At 38.6% G+C, this 25,304-nt stretch overlaps 1 protein-coding gene across 4 annotated transcripts in view; it reads left to right on the top strand.

The window, feature by feature from the left end:
* Positions 1–1,657: 1,657 nt before the first annotated feature.
* LOC129418871 (SH2 domain-containing adapter protein F) overlaps positions 1,658–25,304 on the top strand; it is a 133,745-nt gene continuing 110,098 nt past the window's right edge. Inside the window, exon 1 of one of the 4 annotated variants that reach the window (XM_055173814.2) lies at positions 1,658–2,338. In XM_055173814.2, coding sequence (XP_055029789.2) covers positions 1,892–2,338 — 447 coding nt within the window. In that variant the 5' untranslated portion in view covers positions 1,658–1,891. The remainder of the gene's footprint in view (positions 2,339–25,304) is intronic. The other 3 variants (XM_055173815.2, XM_055173816.2, XM_055173817.2) reach the window with 3 other exon arrangements.

The following is a 25,304-nucleotide window of genomic DNA, read 5'->3' as shown; positions in this document are numbered from 1 at the left end:
TCTACCAAACATCATCATTGCCTAGGTTGCGTATGTTTGAGACGGGTCTATCAAAAGATGGTCCAGATTCTATTGGGGTGGGGGCGTGTTTATTTAGGTGATTTCAAATGTCAACAATAGGTGTGTTCGACATCGGCTGTGGCTGGATGTAACCGATCGGCGAGATTAGCCGCGTGCAGGCGGGAGGAGCTGAAAAGGGAGACGTGAAGTCGGACACGCTGTGGTTCCCGTAGTTTGCTGCATTTACGTCAGGCATGGCTGATCACGTGGCGTTTGCTTGCTTTATCACAGTAAACATGATTTGTAAGATGTAAACTACATAAAAGTGAATGATACGCTTTTGAATGTCCGTGTATGAGCATAAGTGGAACTAAAGAGGCTTACAGCATCTGTTTTTACAAGAATAAAGAATATATTATTTAAATACCAATGTAGTGAGGTCTACGTTTTTTATCCATTTTATTTTGATGAACATGACACAATATAACATCGCGACTACATGAAAAGAGCTTTAACTGTTATAAAAATACAGATTTGTGAGCATTTGTGGAACTGAGGGCGTGAAAATAAACACGAAACACACGTGATTGTTGTCATGTGGTGAATCCGACCAATCGTGAAACAGCCGTGTCGTCATTACAGCCCGTGCAGCTTCTCTTCGTGAGCTGTGCTGGCTGACTCCGGCGGCTGATCTCGAAACGCTCACGTGGTTCTTTAAAACAATATGACACAGTCACGTGCCTGCAGCGCCAGCTTAAGTCTGACAAAATTACTAACCGGAATGCACTGCTTCAAGTCAGCCACCGATCGGTCTGCGCAGCGCCGCCTGAACTCGAACACACCTATTGGCTTTCAGAGATCATGCACCCCGCCTTTAAGAAATTATGGCAATCATATGTCGCCATAAAGCCAACCCAGAAACCCCAGGTTGCGGTTTCCTGGACCGGGCTTAAGTTTAGTCTGAAAATAAAATGTATGCTTGAGCTGTCTTAACTGAAAACATCTTGTACTGACAACACTGGCACAGATATTTTTGTGTCAAGATGTACAACAGTAATGTTTATTGCAAGGCGTGTTTGTAAAAAACTAGTCCTGTCTTATTTTTTATTCTGTCTGTTCAACCAACCCTACAGTATGTATTTGTGATACAGTGAACTTTAACAAAATAATTTAATAAAAGTACAAGATGTTAAGTCTATGGGGCGGTTTCCTGGACAGGAATTAGACTAGACATGTAAGAGCTGCCCAAACTGAATACAACTTGCACTGACATATCTTAAAATACATTCGTGCCCTTTGTTTTGCCTCAAAATGCACACACGTAATGTTTTTAGTAAGGCATGTTTGTTAAAACTAGTTATATTTCCTAATTAAACTAAGGCCTAGTCCTGTCTTAAGCTAATTCCTGTCTGGGAAACGACCCCAAGATTAAAACTTAAATGTATGTATAATGATGAAACAAGCCATATTTCTTTCTGTTTGGTTATTTTTATAACAAATTTTCATCTTTTTAGTTATGCCAAGCTCTCAAATATTTTAGTAGGTAGTAGAAATAAGTGGAGGATTCACATATCTATTGGGAATTGAAATAAAACGGGTTGAGATCCACTGCTCTATGTGAAGTTCAGCTAGCACAGTAATCCGATAGGTGGCAGTATTCTCAGGTGTAATATCCCACCAACAGATCAGCTGTCTCTCAGTCTTAACACACGCGAGCACGAGTCGAGCGCAGAGTTTAACAAACAGAAAGTGATAGAGGTCGGGAAACAGACACTTATCGCGCCGAAACAGCACACGGACGCGTTTCTCGAGCGTTAAAGAGACTCTGGGACGGGAAACTGGTACGGATATATTTATATTAAATCAGAGTTTTGAGCAATGCGTTGGCAGCATGGCCAAATGGTTCAAGGAGCACCTGGGTTTCAAAACCACCAAAGCCCCACCACCGGCGCCCCCGAAACCGGACTACCGACACTTCCACACCACTGTATCCAGTTCGCCCGGATATCTCCTCCAGCAGCAGCAGCAGCAACAACAGCAGTCGGGCTCCGGGTTCATGTCCGCTCAGCCCGATATTATCACCGCGTACAAACTCCAGAAGGAGCTCGACTTCGAGGATCCGTACACGGGAGGCGGAAATATTCCCTTCTCTACTGGACTTGGTTCAGTGGGTTCGCCGGACGTCAAGTACGTGTCTCCGAAACACCGGCTTATAAAGGTGGAGACAGTCGAGAGAAGCGGGTCGAGCTCGGGCAGCAGTAGCGGGGTTACAGCGGTGAAATCCCCCAGCTCTCCACCTGCCGAACCTGAGAGCAGCGGCGGAGGCAAACAGGAGAAGGTAAGACTGATGATGCACAGGTAGACTATATAACTTATACAAATTATGCAATGGATAAATCATACAATAAGTACTTACTTAATAAACTTAGCTTTACATTTGTTTATTGTAATTTGATATATAAATTAGTTAAATAAATTAGCATGTATTATTATTTATTGCAATTGTATGTTTTTTTTATTTCATTGTTTTTTTTCTTTTTGTATGTACTTATGAAAGTATTTAAAAATAATAGCGTTAACAAAGGCTTGCATATTTTGTGATGATAAAGGTGCACTTTAATAGGTGAAGGTCTGCCTCAAAACCGGCAAAACTGGTTATTTTATGGGCGACACAACGGTTGGGACCACAGAAAGCTTTTACCACGACATGTCTAGAGATGTAGGTTTGTTAGACCAGTAATAGCTAACAATGGGTCTGGTGCCCACAAGGTGCCTCAAGTTGTGATAAGATAAAACAACCCAATTTTAATGCATTATTTTTATAGTAAACCAGGGGCATAGTTTTCAGGTGGACGGGGAGGTAAGTAACCCCACCATAAAAACTACTACACTATGAAACATACTGTTGACACTTCAGCCTCCCAAATGTTCAAACGATATAACAAATATACATCTTTCTAGACCTTCAAATATTTGTAGTCAATAGCCAAAAGGTTGAGATTCAGAGAGTTAGATGTCTCTGTTAACATCCATAAACATCTGGGAGCTGGTTGACTGTCGACATCTGCTGAGTGCCCTAACTGCATCATATACCTTGTGATGTTGATCTTGATGTTTTAAGTTGTTTAGTTGTAAGAGGCATGTCAAAGTCCATTGTAGCCCATAATTTGCACAGTTAGTGCTATTAGATTGTGTGCTCCAGTCAATATATTACATTTTTTGTGGGGGTAAGGAAAACATGAACATTCATGATCCGGATTCAAAAGACTCAAACAGTATCGATAGCCTGTCACTTCATGTCTCTCTTTACTGTCCAACAGACAAGTGCAAAATCCAACTATGAACCAGAAACGGTTCATGCAAACATGCTTGGGCGGCACACGCGTCTACGCATTTTGTGCTAGCTTTGATTTACATAACTTGCTGTGTGAATCAAAAATCACAGCAGTTTGATTGTTTACATGGACTGCAGCCAGAGCTTTCACAAATATGTAACTCTGAACATTTCCCTGAGCATTTCATACCTGCCACACCTTTTCCTGTGAGGTGTGGCCTGTGCAGACTTAACGTACTGTACACTCACCGGTTGGCGATATGATGCAAGGGAAAAGTGCGTGCTTTCGATGATGATGTCATAGGTTGCACACGCCCCCGCAAATCTTAACTGAAGCCTTTCAGCAGATCTGTCCCTTATCTTTAGTGGCCTGCACACGATTTCCTCAACGTTTTAAGCTTTTTAGTTTGGCTGGCACATGTGGTGTGTTTTTAACTCTGCTACAGGTCACTGAATGACATGCTGATGGTACTGTCGTTTGCACGCTTGCCAGCTGTCTATCAGAGCAAGACAAGAGAGCAACTAACATCAATTCTGATAAATACTGCAGTTTCTGGATCGTCTAATTAAATGGAGCCTGTCGTACACATGAGTGAAGTGCACGAGTTGTACTTTGAATGACTATTGTGGTCATTGAGGTGCTTAGAGGCATCATTACAGAACAATGATGGGTTTAAATGGGGGGACCTGCAGAAATCTAAATCGTGGATAAAAGACTGTAAAAGATGGGAGTGCTGTGTATTTAGGCAAAGAATTGCATGGGGGTTATTGTCTTTCTCTGTGACTGCATATGAATTTGCATACTGTCGTTGTAAGAAAGTTGCAGAAAAGGTGAGATTACATTAGGGAATAAGTAAAAACATGTGTGTGTGTGTGTGCTTTGTAAAAACCCATTCATTTATGGTCTGATTGTAATAGATCCATGCAGTCTTATACAGTAGTTTACCATATCAGTTTGCTATTATTAGTAGTAACTTATTTATATTTAAAAATATGACCACATCATAGATACTTTAGGCACACGTTACTATGCTCTGCCAGCCAAAGTAACCTGATAGACTAACTTGAATCTGCTGGCTCTTACAGAACGCTGTGTGTATCGACCTGTGAGTCAGGGATGCTGGTATCCTCCCGCTTCTTTGAAAAGGCCAACTAATGTCTTAATTACATGACAAGTGGATGATAATTATGTAAATGCTTACCTAATGCAGAGAATGCCAATAGCTGTGTCAAGTGTTTTACTCTATCTTGATTTTGTAACAGCAGCACGAATCAGTCATTTGGTCTGCTTTGATCAAGAGTGCAGGCTGATAGAAGCAGAAAAGTCGAGCACATCTCAAGCTTAAAGCGTTGAGCTATGAGAGGCCATGTATTATCAGGTTGTCAGAATCGTCTTTGGGGTTTAGTTGTATGTGTTGGCATGATCCACATCTGCGTATGTAATATTGTTTGACTGATAATTAGCAAAGTGTTTAATATAATTGAGCAATTGACAATCCAAATGTTTAAATAAGATATGATATAAGATACGATATGCTATAGGCACCAGCACTCCCAGTGTTCCAAGGAGGAGGATTTCATGGATTTCATATGTTGTATAAAATTTACATCACTATAGACCGATGAGCCATTACATTGTGACCACCCCCAGCCTAGAGCAATGAGCACACCTGGCAACCAAACAATGGCACAGGTGCATTTCATAGAGCTTTATATATCTATATATATTTATATATAGGGGATTAAATCTGACAGGTCATTACGATGCGATACAATATCGATTTTCTCCGCCAGCAATGCGGTGTATTTTTATATTTCAATTTACGTGTCTAGTTAAGCTGTTACATTTTTACAAATACAACCAAAATATATAACATGAACATTTAATTAAACTCTTTGGCACAATCTTTGTCCCAATTTAAACAGTAACAACAAACTAACAAAAAATACACTTTTTAAAGGCGCTCTAAGCGAATTGACGCGTTTTAGACCATAAAACATTTTTTGTTACATACAGCAAACATCTCCTCACTATCTGCTTGCTGCCTGTCCGCTGATCAAACTGTAAAAAACGCGATCTCTGTAGACAGCTCAGGCTCGACAAACGGCAATATCAACATAGTGGCCAAACCTAGCACAACAAAACATAACAAAGTGTTCCAGCCAATAAACGACAAGAAGGATTTGGGGGTGGGGTTGGGCGCGTTCATGAAAGCACGGACGGGAGAGGGAGGGGGAGGCGTTAGCTACGCTCCGTTTGTTTGAAAACAGTTCAAACATCAACAGGAAGTGATGTCGCACATTATTCGCTTAGAGAGCCTTTAAATAAAGAAAAATGAGTAATGAGTCACATCCAAATGTCACATAAAATCAAGCTTATGATGGCAACAGTCAAAATCTTTCAGTATTTCGTGCCAAAATGTGCAATATGTGACAATCACTGAGGTAGTTTTAGAAACAAAAAACTAAATTAAAAAAATAAATGAATCTAAAAAAATAAAGCTGAAGCATTTGTCAGATCAACATCAGATCTAACAGTCAAACAAGTGCTGCAGTGATCTCTTTTGACAGATTTTTCTTAAAAAAATAAAAAATAAACTGATCAACATGTGAAAGATGACATAGGACATGGCGTTTTGCATGGACAATAGCACCTGCAGTGCTAAAAACTCACTCATCTTCTGTCTCTTTCGCTGTGTTTTTGCTGCTACAACCACTTTGTTGCTGAATCGCATTCACTTGCTGACTGATATATATATATATATATATATATATATATATATATATATATATATATATATATATATATATATATATATATATATATATATATATATATATATATATGCGATTTTTTATATATATATATATATATATATATATATATATATATATATATATATATATATATATATATATATATATATATATATATAGATATATATATATAGATATATATATATATATATATATATATATATATATAGATGCCAAATTTGATAGTGGAGACATTGTGATAGCACGGCACCTTTGAACTTCAATCTCAAAAGCAGCATGCCTTGTGGGTTGATCCCCGTGCCACTAAAGTGAGTACATATCAAAAGTGGTGGATGGCTGGCCAAATGACAGTCCGGCGTCCAGTTGCGTGCCGTATGAAGCTCACTGATGCCAAAGGGGAGGGAAGACTGTCGTGCCGTATTCACAGCAACCACAGTGTGACAAATCACTAGCAGCTCCAACATTGGTGACCAGGGCAATGTGTCAGAGCACACAGTTCATCGCAGCCTTCTGTGTATGGGCCTGTGTAGCCGACGACCCAGCCAGGTCCCCATGCTAATTACACATCATCGCCAACAACACATGAGATGGGCCCGAGATCATTATTATTGGGGTGTGGATTGTTGGAAGACTGCGACCTAGTCCGATGAATCAAGATTCCTGGTGCATCACATTGACGGTCGAGCGCAGACATGCAACAGAGGCTATGGGACATGGATGAACTGTTGGGTGGTCACAGGTTGGCCGATGTTTTGTTGTGGGGCACCTTAGGCCCAGTATGACAATTGCACCATCCCTGACAGCTGTCAGGTTTGCTTTGTTGCGGACCAAGTGCACACATTTTGTTCCCTGCCAATGCTGGCCATTACCCCTTAGATAATGCGCCATGCCACACTGCCAGAATCATTGAGGAGTGGTTTAAAGTACATGATGGTGAGTTTCTATTAATGCATTGGCCTCCAAATGAATTTTACATGAACCACATTGAACATTAGTGGTTCGATTTGGAAAAGCAGGTTTGTGGTACATACATTGCCACCACCCTGCATTATATGGGAACTGAAGAACCTGCTGTTAAAATGATGATACCAGATACCTTAGGAAACATCATGGCCGCTGTTCTAGGCTAAAGGAGGCCCTAAAGCATATCAGGCAGGTGGTCATAATGTATTTATAATTTTTTTTTGCAATGTTCAATATTACATCAATGAAAGTAGGCACATTGTGCAGTAGAAATTAATTGGCATTGTCGTCTTTGTTCTTTGTGTTGTTAACGATTTAAACAATTAATTTTATGTTCGGCTGAGGGAGTTTTGGAAGATGATCAATCATGGCTTCAATGTAATTGTAAACAACAACACCCCCTGAGCACACACACACACAACCACACTGACCTACAGACAACTTTGTTCATCCTTGTGGTAAATTGCTGAAGGACTCCTGAAAGTAAATTACTGCAAGGTAAACAGAAGATAATGGAAGCAAACAAAGCTCGCATGCGCACTGTGCTAGCAGTGACCTTGTATATGCTTGCATTGGGGTCTGCTGATGTTTTTCACTTGAGAGCGTCAGTCTGACATTCTGCTTTGCAGGCAATTTATCATTATATACTGTATATATGAAGAGTTTGGTTCCAAAATGAGTTACCGCCAAATCAGTATTGCATCAGGCCAGTATTTAAAAGTAAATTCTTAATTTTATGCAAAATACAATATCCGCCTTGTTATTCTGTCATCTTTTCTCTCTTTTCCCCAAAACGCAATAAATGACACTCCTCCGTTTCTGCAGAATGCAATAAATCCGCTCAACAAATCACAGCGCACCATTCTATGCATTGTAAACAATAATGGAGGCAGGTTGAATACACAGAATCCTAGTTTTCCTCAACCTGTACTTTGTGATCAACAAACAAACAAAAACAAAATAATACTTTGTTGGCATTGCTAAACCTGTGGTGCTTTTCTGTGACGGGAAAGAAACGTAAGCCATCAACATCTATTAATTTATGCGAGAGGCACCCGGGAGACGGAAAAATGCCGGTTGCTTGTTCTCCCGACAGTATCAAACTTCTCTCAGGCTAACACATTGACCCCAGGTGATCTTATGAAAAACTTTCACGCAAAGCAAACAAAAATCGAGCAGGACCAAAAACATTTTATAGCTGATCAGTGATCGCTGTCAAAAAAGTTCAGCGACTATGTTCCAAGTATAACCGCAGCAATGACAGTGTTTTTAATATGAAGTGTTTTGATTAATGACATTTTAATGTTTATTTTTTTAATCAGTGTATAACACTAGTCAACTAAATGAATATAACATGGCAAAGATGAATGCACATTTATATATTGATTCAATAGATTTATAGCATTTTGAAAAAAAAAAACTTGAATTTATTGCATTTTGTGGAATGTCAGTTAAATCTTTGAACATCAAGTTATGGATTTGAATATTTTATGTTTTTATAACCTAAAGATGCTATGTGAAAGTTTGTAAAAGAAAAAAGTGTTTTTCATCTTTCACTTTCTTGATATAGAAAACACATTTTTACCGAAATTAGTCAAAATGGATTCATTGCGTTTCGGGAACCAAACTCTTCATATATTCATTAATTATGTAATTTTTCCTCACGTTTCCTCAGGTGTTGCTGCTGCATTGCTTTGCATGTAAAAAACAAACATAAAATTGCTTTGTAACTTGTATATTTGCAATTGTACTACAGCACTCTGTTTTAAACAGGCTTAATACTTGCCACGCAATTTAATGGACTTTAATGTGAGGTTGCAAACAATGATTAAATCTTCTTATAAGTGTTGTATTTGGGGAAAAAGTAAACAGTGTTTGGATTACCTGGTTTCAAATAACATGCTGATCAAATGTTGATCTGATGCAGGTTTTACGGTGCTGTATAGATTGTTTTTTCCCATTAGACACATTAGCGTGCTTCTTCCCATCAATATTATTTTGCAGGTGAGAACCGAAATACAAAATCATTTGTGGCACCTACTACATGGGTATTAAAACCTGACCTGTTTGAACAAGATCCAACAAATTAAAATGCTAAAAAACGATGAAGGATCTCATAATCAATGGTACTAGATCCAATTTTAATGTGTTGGGTCGCCACTACCTCTCTTTCTGCACTGTGCTGACCCTCATCAGTATTCATCATATGACTGGGTTTGTTCTTTTTGAGCTTACTGATGATGAAATGTGTTCAAATTCACCAAACTGACCCACTTTGTTTCATTCTCCTCACCTGTAACGTTATTCATTGAGATTTATAATATTGATAGCTTACAATCCAGTCAAATAGTATCTGTTAAAGATTTTTATACTTAAATTCTTAACATTAATCCTAAAAAACCTGACTCACTAATACCAGCACTTACACAGCACGGATTCCTATCCTATTCTAAAAAATGTTGTATGCACTATGCTTGACTAACTGGGACCTGTCACAGCACTTATGCATTGTTTGCCGCTTTGCTTATTTGATTGCTTCTGTTGTTTCCCTCATTTGTTAGTCACTTTTGATGAAGCATCTGATGAATGATTAAATGTAAATGTAAGTAACATTTCAACATTTTAATTGAAGTTTGGATAGTGAATAAATAAGCATCTGAATATATAGGATCTTATTTAATTTTGATAACTTTATTATATTATTTCAAGGATTAACAGTTTTCTACATAAAATCATTCTGACTATAAACATAACCTTGATATCTTGAGTAGAACATGTCAAAGATAAAATTTAAGTAAAAACAACGAGTAAAATCAAACTGTGATGCTCCTAATTTCGTTACATTTGGAGACTTAACTCTGTATTTCCCATTTAGTTTACTTTAAGTTACATAACCAATCTGAACACAGCAGAGAGTCAATACTTATTCTATAAATTGTTTTAAATGGACCCGAAGATTAAGCTCACCTGGTTATGTAACCATGGCGACAGTGTCCCCCATAGCATTGTGTATCGGTATGGATTTTCATTTATGTGTAGATATGTGAGGTATTCTTTTAAATGAATGGGTAAAATAGACAGATGCCCGTTGACCTCCAAAGAAAGACAAAAGAATTACATGCATTCGTTCAACTGTTTCAGGCATGCACAGTGTTGTTTTTGTGAGTACTGGTTGTGTGAATGAATGAACACGCCCCCACACATTTGACATTTTAGGTATGTAATTAAAGACGACATTGTTTCCAGTAAAAAGCAACTACTGTAGCCTCTCCTAAAGAATTTTGGACAAGGCTGTTGATCCGCATAAAGCACCATGTTGTTTGTTTTGAAATGTTACTCCACCCGAGTATTTTAAAATGCGCAAATTAAACATGTAACCCAAAACTTTTAAAGAAGCCGTTGTGGTAAGCAAGGAATTAGTTGTAGTTAAAATTGTAATCTGCCTAAGAATGAAACCATTGTCACCTCTTTACACGCCCTTATTTATTGTCAAATAACCTGTACGACTTATTATTATATAAGAATTATTATTCTTTAAAAAAATGTGCTGCACCAAAGAAAGTGCATGTAAGTAATATGCAATTGGAACAACATGATCTTGAGTATAAAGTGACATAATTTTCATTTTTGGGTACCTTTTTGTTGTGAAAAGCAGAGGCATAGCAGTGGTTTGGAGATCACTGTCTGGAGGCGTTTTTTGGTGACAGTATTATTACTTGTTGTGGCAGCAGCTTTGGAATGTGCCTGTAGAGAAATACACTAGCGTACTTCATTCATCATCACTGTGCTCTGAAGATAATGTCACCTAACCTTCCAATCACAATTCCTTTCCGAGAACGTGGTAGAAGGAAATCCATATTGTTAAATTTGTTTTGGTGAATGAGTTTACATCGATAGGAAGTAAATTGATAACGGCAGTGCAATGCTTTATATTCTGCAGTGCTTACTCAGGACCACAATCCTGATTCACTCGAGCATCAAACCTTGCGTTTCTCTTGCAGGGCTTGTCTTGTGCCTCCAGTAAGTCAGTTTGAAATAGTGTGAGTCCTGCAGGTCAACTGATCTGAGACCAGTTGTCTGGGTCTGTAGTGTAGTGTAAGTTGCACCGATGGACAAAATATTTGTTTTAACATACTGGTCTAAAAGAAACAATTTAAGCCTGAGGTGCTCTACCATGGAGGGCACAAGCACGGAGAAAAAGAAGGGGAGGAAAAGGAGGTATTTTTAGCAATAAACACTAGCATTGCCTGAGACTACATGAATGTTTTTTTTTTTTTTGGTCATATAATTAGTTTGTTCTTTTCAACTTGCCCTGCGATAGTTGAGTTTTCTTCTTGCAGTTTAAATGTCTCTCATTTGGGAATATAACAGCCAAGGTGAGATGGCCGCAGGGTCTTGTGGGAGAAATAAAAAATACTCGTTGATGCTTTTAGCTCGTTGAAATGCACTGTTATGGCATAAGGTTGCAGTTTTATTCGAGCCTGATTTTATTTTTCGTAACGCAAAGCAAACATTACAGGCTTGTTAGTTCCCCTTAAACTGACTGTAGTACACTGTAAAATAACGGTTTAGTTTATGCTGTGGTACAGTGCTTAAGGATTTCTTGTGCCGGTGTATTTTACAGTTCATATGTTTATAGATCATTAACAAAGACCAAAACAGAACAACAAACATTAAATGTAACAGTAAAATATACAGTAGTTTAAAATGAATGGCAACATAAAGAGCACCTATTTCATTGCTAAAAACAACATTATGTTTGTGTTTGCATGGTTTATGGTTCAAAAAACACATTATTTTTCACATATGATAAATTTGTTGAAATGCAAGGATTTTGTATAAAACTCATCGATTTGAAAAGCACTGTGTCCCTGATTGGCCAGCTAATCTGAACGTTGTGATTGGCCTGAATACCTCTTACGTCATTCGGAAATGTGACGCTCCTCACCATGTTTGAAAGATTCACTCACAATGCAATTCTAACAGGAGTTAACTTACAGGGTGCGAGTCCGAAGCGGGTGGAATTAATAATGTCGGTCTTGTCCACGTCACCAATCCCAGGAAGTAAATCTGTGTGTTTGTTGTAGTCCGAGAAAAGAGATTTACGTTGGAAATGATCATTTGCATCATCTTTTACTTTGGGGTTTGTACCTTTTGCATATCATTAACGTGTACTAATACACACTTAAGCGCGAGTGATTTCAATGTTAAGTCAATGTGAAGACGCGTTGATGCACGTCTGGAGGTCTCATGGTGCAAATGAGGTGTTTAGCACTGGCGTGGTAGACGCGATTCCGCCTCTTTCGTGTATCTAGCTTGTACAAATTGCGCGAATTGAGCATTGCCACATCAAACGCACAAGTTGAAAAATTTGAACTTTGGCAGAAAAACGTGCCGCGTTAACCAATCAGGAGCTTACCCTAGTAGTGACGTGATTACAGGAAGCGAGCGGATTCGCAGAAGCCCCTCCCATAACGAGAATTTCCGCGTAAATGTACCGATGACTAGAATTTCACGCGCGAATGACGCGAATAAACTCAAAATGTTCAAGCAGCATAATAGACGCGGTGGACACGAATTTGACGCCTCAAACACGGTTCGTTTGGTTACACACCAAACGAAATGTAAAATCGTGAAGTGGACCATAGGTGCCCTTTAATTTAACTGATATCAGATAAAAGTAATGTTTATTTATAATGAATGTAAATAATGATATTATCATAAATATTGTGATATTTACTGTGCTGTTATTTAATTAATTATCATTAATTACAGTGGAAAGATTTGAAATTGTAAACTTAATTAATTTTTGGATTGTTAGCTATATTGTACACTCTTAGAAAAAAAGGTACAAGATGGTAAAGTTGTCACTGGGGTGGTATCTTTTTAAAAATAACAAAATTGGATTTTTAAAAAGTACCATCCCTGTGACAACTTTTGTACTTTTTTTCTGAGAGTGTACTACAAGAAAATTATATGCATTGTTTAATTAAGTGCATCATTTAGGCGTTGAATGCATTTTTACTGTATGTGGTGTGATAGGATTTGTTCAGTTCACCATCAGGTTTTTACTGTAGCATCTTTGCATTCTTTTCCCAAGATCACAAATTTATTATACAGTGTAGCAATAAAGTTACTGCAGATATCATAATGATTACACTATAGTTTCAATTAGAAAATCTCCATATGCATGTTTGAAAAACCAGCATAGTGTTTAATGGTATTGCTATAGATTGAGGACATTTACGATTTTGAATTTCCACCGCTCTGCTTCAACTCCATTCTGCTGAAACAAGTCTGAATGCTTTTACTTCAGGATTAAGGAAGTGCTCTCTTCCTGACAGGAAGTGTTTACTGCTCCCTGACAATCCCTTTTGACTGGGCAGGTCCGATCTTGCCCCTTGAAATAGACAGGGAGCGGTTTACACACCTCTAGCATCTCGACTCTGATAGTTGACAGAATGCAAGCTGTTCCCCATATTAACTCTGATTCCCTCACATGTTTTTGTCTCATGGTGCACAGCTTGTTCTTTATTAAAATCATTAACAGGTTGCTTGTGGATCAGGTTTGCAAGCACTGGGAGAGGGAGTCTGATTACATCACAGCGAGGTAAGGGTGGACGCCTGTGTTGGTAATGCAGTGAACGGTGGAAAGCCCCGTGGTGTAGCTCAATTGGGTGGATGTGGGTCTCCACCCTTTTCTTCATGTTCGTGGGACGTTAAGGTCGGACATGCGACTACCTCCCTTCTCCAGGGGCCAGCTGAGGCCACAGCGTTTCCTTCTGTAATCAATGTAATCAAGAGATCCGCATGCTGACCTCACTCACTTTGTCCGGCCCATGGTTGTTTTCCTGTGTCATATACAAAAACTATGCAGCTTTTGGTGTTTAAATAGAGCAGAATAATTGGCCGACAAACATTAGGAAAATATGGACAGTATCAATTCCTCCTTCCAAATACTCATTAGTGTAGTGTAAAAATATTACTAGTTTATGTTTTAGTTGTAATAATCCTTTTTGGCTACTGTGCTTGTTTTTCATCAACGTAATTAAATGCAGTATTAACTTAAAATGATCCTTGTTTATAATATTTTTGTTTACATTATTACAGTAGACAACAAGTGCTTTTGTAAGAAAAATATTTCTTAAAATAGAAGTATGTATCGTACGTATGCACAGTATATCCTTAAATAAATAAATAATTAAATATAGTGTATTATATTTTAGCATCAAAATTCGATTTCATCTTGGTGCATCCAGCTCCACCTCAAACATACAAACTTGTAAATCTGTTGAAGAGAGAGAAAGAGAGAAGTGACAGGAAATTGGATTTCGTCAAGCGTATCCTCTAGTGTTTAATCTTGAATATCTGCACCGTATAAAAACATTATAATCTTCACAGGTCTCTTCCTGTCAGGCTGTCCATGGAGAGAGACTTCTTGAACAGAAAATGACAGTATGATGGCAGTTGTCAGGGATAAAGTAACGTTGACAAAAACAGTCAGCAGGTCTGACTGTACACACGTACACATTTACATAAATCCATCTAATTGAGAAGATTGCATAATTGGATGCAAATTTAAAGCTTGATTCTGATCAGTTGTGGGATTAATGCTGAATCAGTATTTGTTTACTGTACAGTCATTCAGTCTTTGTAATTCACCTGAAGGGTTTATTGTTGCAATAATGACCAGCAATTGCACATTACCTCTTACGCAGTCTTTTACACGCCTGGTTTTAGCATTTATGCTTTCCTGAGTCAGTGCAGCCCAAAATGGTCAGCTCACTGGGGACTAGCAATGCTCTGTCCAGTCGTAGGCTGCATTGTGAAGCGGATGAGCTGTATGTGTTTACTCTCATGCGGATGTGAAGCGGTTCTTACTTGACCCTGCTGAGGTGAAGTTCCCACTCATATCTGTTCTGCACATGGATCATGAGAAATGTTTTCGCTGCGTGGCACTCAAGGCTGTGATTGACGATTCATGGCACATGATCAATGCATCTGTTAACAACGTTTCTAAGTGACATCAAAATCACTTTGGCTTGCCAGCTGTATGAAATTCGATGCACATGGGTTCTGGACTTTTATGAAAGCTGTTTACGGAAGCTTGTATCTGATAATAAATTAGACCAAATGAAAGTTGATTTGGAAAAGACAGATGATTTGTGATTTGTAGCTTTAAAAGTGCATGGCTTTAGCAGGATCAAGATTTCACAGTGCGTGTGTGCGTGAATTGAGATAATGTATACTTTAAATGCAATGTATTAAAAAATGTTTGCCAAATGCATAAATGTAAATGTGAATTACAGTGAGTTAAATGAAAAAGGAACTGTAGGGCAGAATGGAGGCTTTTGTGGATAATACATTCATGCAAAGTACTCATTTGCATTTCCATTTGGGTCATTCTGGAATTGTGGCATTTCCATCTGCAGTTTTTTTATGAATTAAAACTGATTATTCATACATCTACATGTTCACATATATGTCCATACTAAATTGTAGGATGTAAATGTAAATGTGGCTTACATCCTAGAACTTTTGGTGTAGAAACTCATTTTGGTTGTTTGCTTGGTGTGATATCAGTGGTCTGAGGAAGGCCCTTTTAAACGTCACCAGCAAGCCGGTTTAGCTAAAACAAGGCAAAGTTCGGAATAGACGATGAATATATGGGTGATTCTCACGAAAACTTGGTTTTAAACATGTCAAGCATGAAAATGTAAAAATTGCTTAAATTTACTTTTTTTCCCACCAGACATTGAAAAACAAAGTCTGGAGTAAATGGGAACATTAATTTAAAAACTTTTACTTATCATTTAACACTTTTTGTAACATAATTTAAAAAATTAGTCCTAAAAAATCTCATTACCGCAACAGTCAGAAAAAATCAACACTGACATATTTTCAAAATGACATGACAAACCTGAAAGAACATAATTTGGAGATTCTGAACATGCATTTAAAATCAAAGAATTATGCTTCTATTAATTAAATTAACATTTAATAAGCATCTGTTGCGGTAATGATAATCAAAATGTTGTGTAAGCATTCTGACAAGACAATATTTCAAATTAACTGTAAAAAAAATTATCTTACCTGGTAGCCATCTTGAAGTAACTGGTCCGTGTGCTTGGTCACTCAAAATCAAACTTTATTAAAATTCTGTATGTGTGCTTAAACTGTTCTCAAAAAGTGTTGCGGAGGATGGGAGCATCGGGCATGGGCGCATCGTTTTCCTGGTTTTTCTTCATTGTTGTTGTACATGAGTGTTCAGTGGATATTTTTTCTGTCATCTAAAGTAGTCTAGCAAAACATCCATTTATTTTTTTCTTAATATTTTTGTGTTAATTTGATTCAATTACAACATAACGCATGTTCAAACACAGCCGGACACATTGCGGTAATGAGAATTTCAGCAGAAAATGAGATAAAATGTACAATTATAAATTCTTATGTTGAAATCATACATTGTGCAAGGTAGAACACAGTATTGTGTTAATTCTGATGCTTTTTAATGTTACTATATTACAAATTTTAAAGCTAAAATCATTAGTGCCGTTGTGTTTCAATGGTTTCATGAGAATCACCCATATGCTTCATGTAAAAGACATGAAAGCATACGCATTGAAATTCAAGGTTATTTACGGTAGAAGTGGGTTTCTCATAACCATACTATATTGGGTCTATAGTCAGCCATTTTTTCTCGGCTATTGTTATTGATTCCTGGGTCAGTATGGTGCCCAACTGATCTAAAAGTAATGTTATATAATTCACATATTTGTATCTGTGACGTCTTTTGCATTGCATTTCTTGAATCTGTCTTTCTCCTGTAGAGACCAGCTTATTGTCGCTGCCCGATGAAACTCACGTATGTCCAAAACGGTTACTTTTCAGGAAGTTAAAAAAACACTGTATATCAAAAGCAGTTGAATGTAGCGTTGTCATACTTGGTACGGCATCTTTACATGTAACCATATTCTTGCCAGAGTAATTATATAATCCACATTTGACCAAAATTGAATGGACATACGTGCATTTTTTACAATAACGGTGGTCAATACGCGTTATTCCGATCATTAATTAATGGCCGAGTCGCGTTTCATATTGACAGCGAACCATTCTGGAGTTCACATGAACGGACCCCATACCACCCTTTTTAAGGGGACTCGAGTACGTTTCGCAGGTGCACACCCAAGTTCGGAAGACAGCGTTTACATCATCCAAATGTACCGAACTCTGACGTCAATCGAACCCGGGTGCGCACCAAAAGTGCTAATGTGAAAACGCCCTTAGTGTTCACACTAGCATTTGATCAGAAAACCTTAGATAACTAACCTTAATGCATAAGGATATGGCTTTGATGAAAAATTTTATGTGACAGAAGTCTGATCATCCACAACAACAATGCTGCCAGGTGGAGTAAACATAATATGGAGGTATTATTAACAGCTCAGAGCTCATGAAGATATTTTACTATCACCAAAAATTGAATAAACTTAAGCATTTTGTGCATTTTTACAGCATATATGCTCGATGGACCAAATGTCAATCATGCTATTTACCTCTCTGTTGCTCCACGTTTGCCCTCTGCTCATTTTGTTTATTTATACACTGCTCATCCCGCTGTAAAATCAGGGATGCGTCTTGTGATATGACATCCTGTTTTTGGTTCGTTGCGTTGTTTCTGGTCGTGTGTTCACAAATCAGTCAAACTGCACCAGAGTTCGTTTGGAAGCGAGATCCACCTTTTCAGTCGTTTAGTGCGCACCAAAATTTGGGTGGCAGCATTCACATTTACTCAAATTAACCGCACCAACAACGCAGTCACACCTGAGTTCGTTTTAATCGAACCAAACATGTATTGAACGCGCCCTTAATTACACGTCAATATAAACATTTTCAAATAAAATGAAAGGGCTTTATGAGTGGAACTTTGCAGAGTTTTGTGATTTACAACCTTTCAAAAGCTAGACATAATTTTTGTACATTTATTAGAGGGTTTTTCTCTTTTTAAATGACCTGTGATTTGTTTTTTAATGCTTTGTTGCTTCAGTAAACCAAAATCATCAGATGAGGACATGTCAATGTTTTCGCCCTTATCCTTTTGCCTAGTTTGCATTGAATTTTGCTGGCCTGTCATAAGAAAAATCCTCAGTGGATTGTTTTAGTTCAGAGGTTTATGTTTTGTATGCTTGTCTAAAGCGTGACCATCTTTCCTTTAATCTCCTGAGCTGCTTAGCACAAACATTCGGTCTCTGGCTGTTCCTCTCTGGTCAATTTCTCCGTAGGTTTATCAAATAAAGGATGTGGTTTGTTGTTTATTGTTCTCTTCAAACTCTTCTGTGTTCCCGGTGCAGTTTTGCACAGCGCGGTCTCTTCACTTTCTACTCTCTGCGGTGTGTGGAGAAAACTCGTCCACGTCCTGTGTCAGAGGCTTTGCAGTGATTTAGTGAATGTAGCTCTGGGTAGTTTTGTGCTGAGGTGGATTGGGCCCTCAGCGGGTCTATCTCATTAGATTTGATCGTGGCTTTACAAACGTTACCCGCAAAAGCACAACAACAGCAAAAAGGCCCCTTTGAAATGTCCCTTAATGCAATCGTGCCTCTATGCCTCCACTCCTATTAGGTTATCTCATGTTGAAATCCCTCGCGGTTCAGGACGTAAATCACCAGCATCAGGGCTTTTTGTCCCCCATTTCCCCCTCTCGTTTTCTTTCACCACCTTCCTTCTGTCATTTTCCACTTTTTTCACCCTCCAGCCGTGGCACTTTGACAGCTGGGATAGTGGTGTTATCAGGAAAAATGTCAAGCTGGAATATTTCTGGAAGTAGTAGAGAGATCTGCTCAAAGCAACAAGCCTGGAGAATAAAGTCATTTGAACTGTGTAAGAATTACAGTTAGTGGATTCGAGTACAATTTATGACTCTAAAGGGTATTATCCCATAATGCTTCCTCAGCAAGATTTTAATCTAGTAGAAATGGTCCAACCATTTGTGGCAGGAATGAGCGAATGTTCTGCATCGTGACTTCAATTTGGGTACATGTTTACTTTTAAAGGAAAACACCACCGTTTTTCAATATTTTACTATGTTCATACCTCAACCTAGACAAATAAATATCTTTTTTTCAATACGTGCACTTTTAATCTTTGTACAGCGCCTCGTGAATGTGTTAGCATTTAGCCTAGCCCCATTCATTCCTTAGGGTCCAAACAGGGGTGTATTTAGAAGCCACCAAACACTTTCATGTTTTCTCTATTTAAAGACTGTTACATGAGTAGTTACACAAGTAAGTATGGTGGCACCAAATAAAACTTTTGTTTGGAGCCATAGGAATGAATGGGGCTAGGCTGTCTTGGACTCTTGCTCTTACTTGAATGCGTGCATCTTGGACTCTTGCTCGGACCTGAATGCGCGCGTCTTGGACTCTTGCTCGGACCTGAATGCGCGTGTCTTGGACACTTGCTTGGACATGAGTGCGTGCGTCTTGGACTCATTCTAGCATCTAAACTAATATGCTGATTTCTTCTCACATTGGCGTGAACTCAAAGCGCGCGTCTTGAACTCTTGCTCGGACCTGAATGCGCGCGTCTTGGCCTCTTACTCGGACCTGAATGCGCGCATCTTGGACTCTTGCTCAGACCTGAATGCGCGCGTCTTGGACACTTGCTCGGACATGAGTGCGTGCGTCTTGGAAACATTCTAGCATCTAAACTTATTTGCTTGTTTCTTCTTACATTGACGTGGACTCAAAGCGTGCATCTTGGACTCTTGCTCGGACCTGACTGCGCATATCGTGGACTCTTTCTCGGACCTGGATGCTTGCGTCGTGGACTCTTCCTTGGACCTGGATGCGCCCGTTTCGGACTCTTGCTCGGACCTGAATGTGTGCATCTTGGACACTTGCTCGGACATTAATGCGTGCGTCTTGGACTCATTCTAGCACCTGAACTAATATGCTGATTTCTTTTCACATGCACGTAGACTCAAAGCATGCATCTTGGACTCTTGCTCGGACCTGAATGCGCACATCGTAGACTCTTACTCGGACCTGGATGCGCGCATCATGGACTCTTGCTCGGACCTGAATGTGCGCATCGTAGACTCTTACTCGGACCTGGATGCGCGCATCATGGACTCTTGCTCGGACCTGAATGTGCACGTCGAGGACTCTTGCTCAGACCTGGATGCGCTTACCGTGGACTCTTGCTCGGACCTGGATGCGCGCGTCGTGGACTCTTGCTCGTACTTGGATGCGCACGTCGTGGACTCTTGCTCGGACCCGGATGCACACGTCTTGTACTTTTGCTCGGACCTGAATGCGGGCGTCTTGGAATCATTCTACCACCTGAACTACTTTGCGCGGCTATGACATTTCCTTGCACTAGAGAGGTTGTTAGGCGCGCAGAGAGTTAAAACCAGCGAGTTGGTTGTTCCCACTCCCTGGCACGTAGGCAATTTTAGACTTAATGATGCAGATGGATTAATGGCAACAGTTTTAAGAAGGTTGCGGTCATGATGTGACTTTTCATAAGTAAAGTAGTGCAGTAGTTTAATAAATGGGTAAACTACTGCCCCGCCCCCCGATACTATCGTGTATCGGTGATCTCACGGGCTGGCGATAGGACGATCTCAAAATATGGCATATCGCCCAACACTAATAAGAACATAGTAAAATATTAAAAACAATGGTGTTTTCCTTTTAATTACCCTGCCTTTATATATATACTTTCATATTTCTATAAACAGAATGAAACAGCAGGCTGGCATGAGTGACAGAAGTTGTTTTTTACCCATACTGTAACTTCCCCCTCCAGCTCACACATATAATAGACTGCACAGCAATACATTTTCATCCATGTGAATTATATGCACTGGAAGCTCGTGACTCGCCCACGGGTGTCCTGCAGGTGTGAGATGCTTAAAAAGCAATGTGTATAATTTATGCTCTCCTACGTCACTAGCAGAATTGCAAGAATTATGACTGTTTTCAAACAAGTGTCAAACACTTCCTCTGCCTTACTTTAGTGACATGTTGGGCCTTAAACTTCTGATCTTATACTTGATTTACTCTTTCCAAGGTTAACGTTTGGATTTCAGGCCCAGATCTTAGACCAGTAATTAGGGCTGTTTTTCTCACCGCGCACCTCAAGTGCACATGTACGCTATGGCATGGAGCTGTGGTTCAGTTTGCCTTTCATGACAAGTGTGGCTTTGTGACACACCCAGCACATGCCAGGCAACAGATGGTTAGTCCCCAGGCAGTGTTCATGCCCCCCGCTGCTCCTGTCTCTTCATGAAGCCCTGTTTGTGGATTCACCAGTCACACAGACACAGGCTCCCGTTGCCATGCGGGGCTCCTGTTTTACAAGTAAGAGCCACTTTGCTTGATTATTCTCCCCTCGTTTCTGTTTAGGGTAAATACCTCATTACTAATAGTTGAGTGTGAAGTCGAGGGTGGAGGGAGATGGCTGTAAACATTCTGGTGCATCGCTGGGAGATGCAGCAGGAGGTGTTTGTTTCAGTGTAATTTGCGTTCCTCTTTATTAATTTTAAGACTCTTTTATTTACCCAAGTTACTCAAGCTATAGAAATGCTGGGGGATCACGGGCCAGTGAATAAAATAACCTGAAGGGGGAATTGTTTTTCAAACGTGCATAATTTTGGCTATTGTACATCTCTCACTGTGATCCAGGTGCGAACCCACTGAAATGTCAATGGCCTGCATAATAAAAGGCCCAAAGCATCCAAATTAAATGCAAAACATTTAAGTAATGTAAAGTGAAGGACAACATTACTTTTGTGCAATTGAGTTTAGACATTCACAATAAGATTATGAGATGAAGGCACATTCGTCCGTAGCTACTTACTTTTTAAATGCCGACCTTTCAAATTTGACGTTATCATTTTATGCATCGTGCAGTGTCAGAAAGTGTAGTTTATGAGTGATATGTTTGCAGAAGACGTGCTTTAGTGTCTTTTTTCTCTGCATGTCGATCATAGCTGTGGGATAAATGAGAACTGATTAGAAATGTCTGTTTATTCTTTTTACTTTCTCTTTCTCGCTCTAGGCATGTTTTACTTCAGTTGCTTTATAGTTCAGTTCAGTTGAATGAGGTCAAATTTGACCCTTTTAAACAGAGATAATGTTTTGAATACCTCTTTGTCAGTCAGCTAATGGTGTATTTGAGGTCTGTTGACTCATTCAGTTTGGATCGACCTTGACATGTTTTAGAGCCCTGCTGAAACCAGAACATTAACAAGTGGGAAAATGCTTTAGAGTGCCAACACATAGAGATTGCTAAATATATTCAATCCATCTCTATTGTCTGATTCATGGTTTTTGGTGTTTGATAAGAGACCAGCTCATCTAGTATGATCATTAGGCAGATTGCATTAATTTATGTTTTTACATTTTACAGTACTGTGCAAAAGTCTTGGGCGACCATGCTACCATTAGATTTGTTGTTTTATAGTGATCATATATAATTATTTCTCAGTCTCTTTATTAGAATACAACCAGAAACTACAGGAAATGTGTATACTATATAGTATTAAAAACAATATAAAAGTATAAGCTGAAGTGTCTAGTTTTTAGGCTAAACTCCCCTTCCACCTAAGCAATAGCAGGTAACTGCAGGATCTCTTAAACCTAAATGAAATAAATCCTATAATCGAGTGCCTTCAGGACTTCAGTCTCCTCAAAAAAGCTCAAGATGTGTTTCGTGCTAAGAGAGGTCACACTAAATACTGACTGATGATGCCTGAAGAGACATTTAGTTCTGAAAATTGTTTTGTTTTTAATTTTGTGTACATATTTCCTGTATGTTCATTTTTATCTCAGTAAAAAGAGTGAAAAATAAATATGGATGGACATTAAAACTTTGCTAAAACAACAGAGCTGGTGATGGTGGCCTAAGACTTTTGCACAGTACTGTATATGTATGCTATTTAGAAATGTGAAAAATGGTTTGCCATGTTGTTGCAAAAATGACTTCACTACAGATTACACATATAATATACTGTATACTTCAGAAAGTATGGTATTTTAATCATAGATTATGAAGGATTTGAAGCAGCTCACTTGACTTATGCTGCTGTGATTTCTGGTTTTAGTTGCAGTCAGTATTTAGTGTGGTTTGGGTTAGCTTCGTAAACACTAGAAATAATGAAGGGAGTGAGTGAGCATGGCCGTTTCAGAACGTAAAAGGTCAGATCTGATCTCGGGAATTCACAGATTTGTAGTGTTTTTTCTCCCATCTCTCATTGTGCCATTAACAGTGCCATTGTGATTAATGGTGATGTTTTGGAGGAACTTTATCTGTGGTAGGAAAATGAAATGTGTTTATGTTGTATATCGTCCCATTTTCTTATCCTACTGCACACAGAGAAATAACCTGTAATTAGAGAGAGAGAGAGAGGGAGAGAGAGAGAGAGATCCTCTTCTCTTTCAGTCTTCTCTTACCATTGACTTGTAAGGGAAGATGTCCAGGAAATGTAGTTTTATACTCTAAAATTGGATCTACATTGTTATTCAAAGCAGTTTTACTTTGTTGAAATACGTTCACCTTTCCAAGTTTAATGTGAAGACACAACTAAGTGAATTGTACTTTTAGATCCTTAAGTTTAAGATCATTGCCTTTGTTTGTTTGACTTACTCGACTAACATGAGTTGATTGACTCAACCAAGTTGATTGACTGATGCAAGTTTGGGGTGGGGCTACCTGTGTGTGTCATCAATTAGTTTTGATAAACCGTTTTTACTATAAAAAAGATTTGTTGTTTAACGTTAAAGGTCATGCTGCCTTAAGTTAATTGAATTTAATTTAATAACAAAATAAGTTGAATTAACTAAAAGTTTAAGGCAGCACAAACACTTACTTGTTTAAGTTGAAACAACAAATATTTTGTTATTTATTATTTTAATAAAAATCAACTAATAATGAATAAAAAGTAGTTTTGCAAGTTATTAAAGTTTAAGTTAAACTTTTGTGGATATTAGTAGGGCTGTAACGATTAATCTGAAATCGATTTTGAATCGTAAGGCTGCGATTCTGTGTTTCATGCACAGCTTGTACTACGGCATTTCATCAGTAGGAAGTCCTTATCAATCTAAAATCATTATGAGTCGGAGTCTTATAGCGTGCATTTTCAAAGCAACACACGTTAAACAAAATCATTCAAAAATATTCTTTATTTTCATGAAAATACCTGAAACAATTTGAAGAACAGCAATATAAATATTCCTGTAGACATTTCCTGAAATAGCGTTTGTAATGCTACTTCTTCTCTGGCACAAGCTGTGTTTCTGCACGAGAGCGCCCCCTGGGTTTTGGATGTGCCGGGATTTCACCGTTATTCATTACAATTCATTAAGAGAGAAAACGCGCATTTGCACGGTTAATCGTTACACCCCTAGTTATTAGTTTTGTGGATATTAGTTAAGCCATTCATATACTACTGTACTTGTAAATGTTACAAGATTTATAAGTCTCCACCGCAGAAAAGATATGATGTATAGCAGAGGAATTTTCCAGACTTTGGGAGCAGACGCAGAAAAGCACAGTCTGACTTGTAGACAGACACAGTAAACATTTGACTGAAAGATCTGAGAGGTCTTGAGGTGTGATCAACCATAGAAGACCATTGTGGAAATAAGCCATGTAAAGCCTTCAAAACAAACAGTAGCACCTTCTGTAGTGCTCTAGAAGCAGGTGGAGAAACGCCAGGACTGGTAAACCATTATCACTGTTCTTTAAACCCTGTCAGATGCCTGGCAGCTATGTTCTGATTCTGAATGAGCTGCTGGCTGCGCAACAGATGATACTAGAAGAAATTAGTTCGAGCAGGATGATGTGTAACAGTCTACAGAACTTTGAAAAAGGTTAAACGTTGAACATAGATACAAGGTTACAAAATGTAAGGGCTGGTTTGAAAATAGCCATGCCTTTTAACGTGGTCACAGTGATGAAAATGTACATAAACAACACTTGTGGTCTATTTAAAAGTATATGATACTTATATGGTGCATTTTTTGTCTTTCTTGGAGCTTGGCATCATAAATCATTTGTTTTATGGGCCAAAAATAAGCTTAAAGCTCACGTAACACATGCTGTTTCTGCATTTCTGATGTTAATCATTCTGGAGTACCTTTAGAGTAGTATGACATCCTTTATATCTCCGAAGAGTCTTTAGTTGAATCAGATTCATAAAAGAAAGATTAGCTTTACCGAA

This window comes from Misgurnus anguillicaudatus, chromosome 15, assembly GCF_027580225.2.
Source record: "Misgurnus anguillicaudatus chromosome 15, ASM2758022v2, whole genome shotgun sequence".
Classification (NCBI taxonomy): domain Eukaryota; kingdom Metazoa; phylum Chordata; class Actinopteri; order Cypriniformes; family Cobitidae; genus Misgurnus; species Misgurnus anguillicaudatus.
This window is presented reverse-complemented; position numbering and strand designations above follow the sequence as displayed.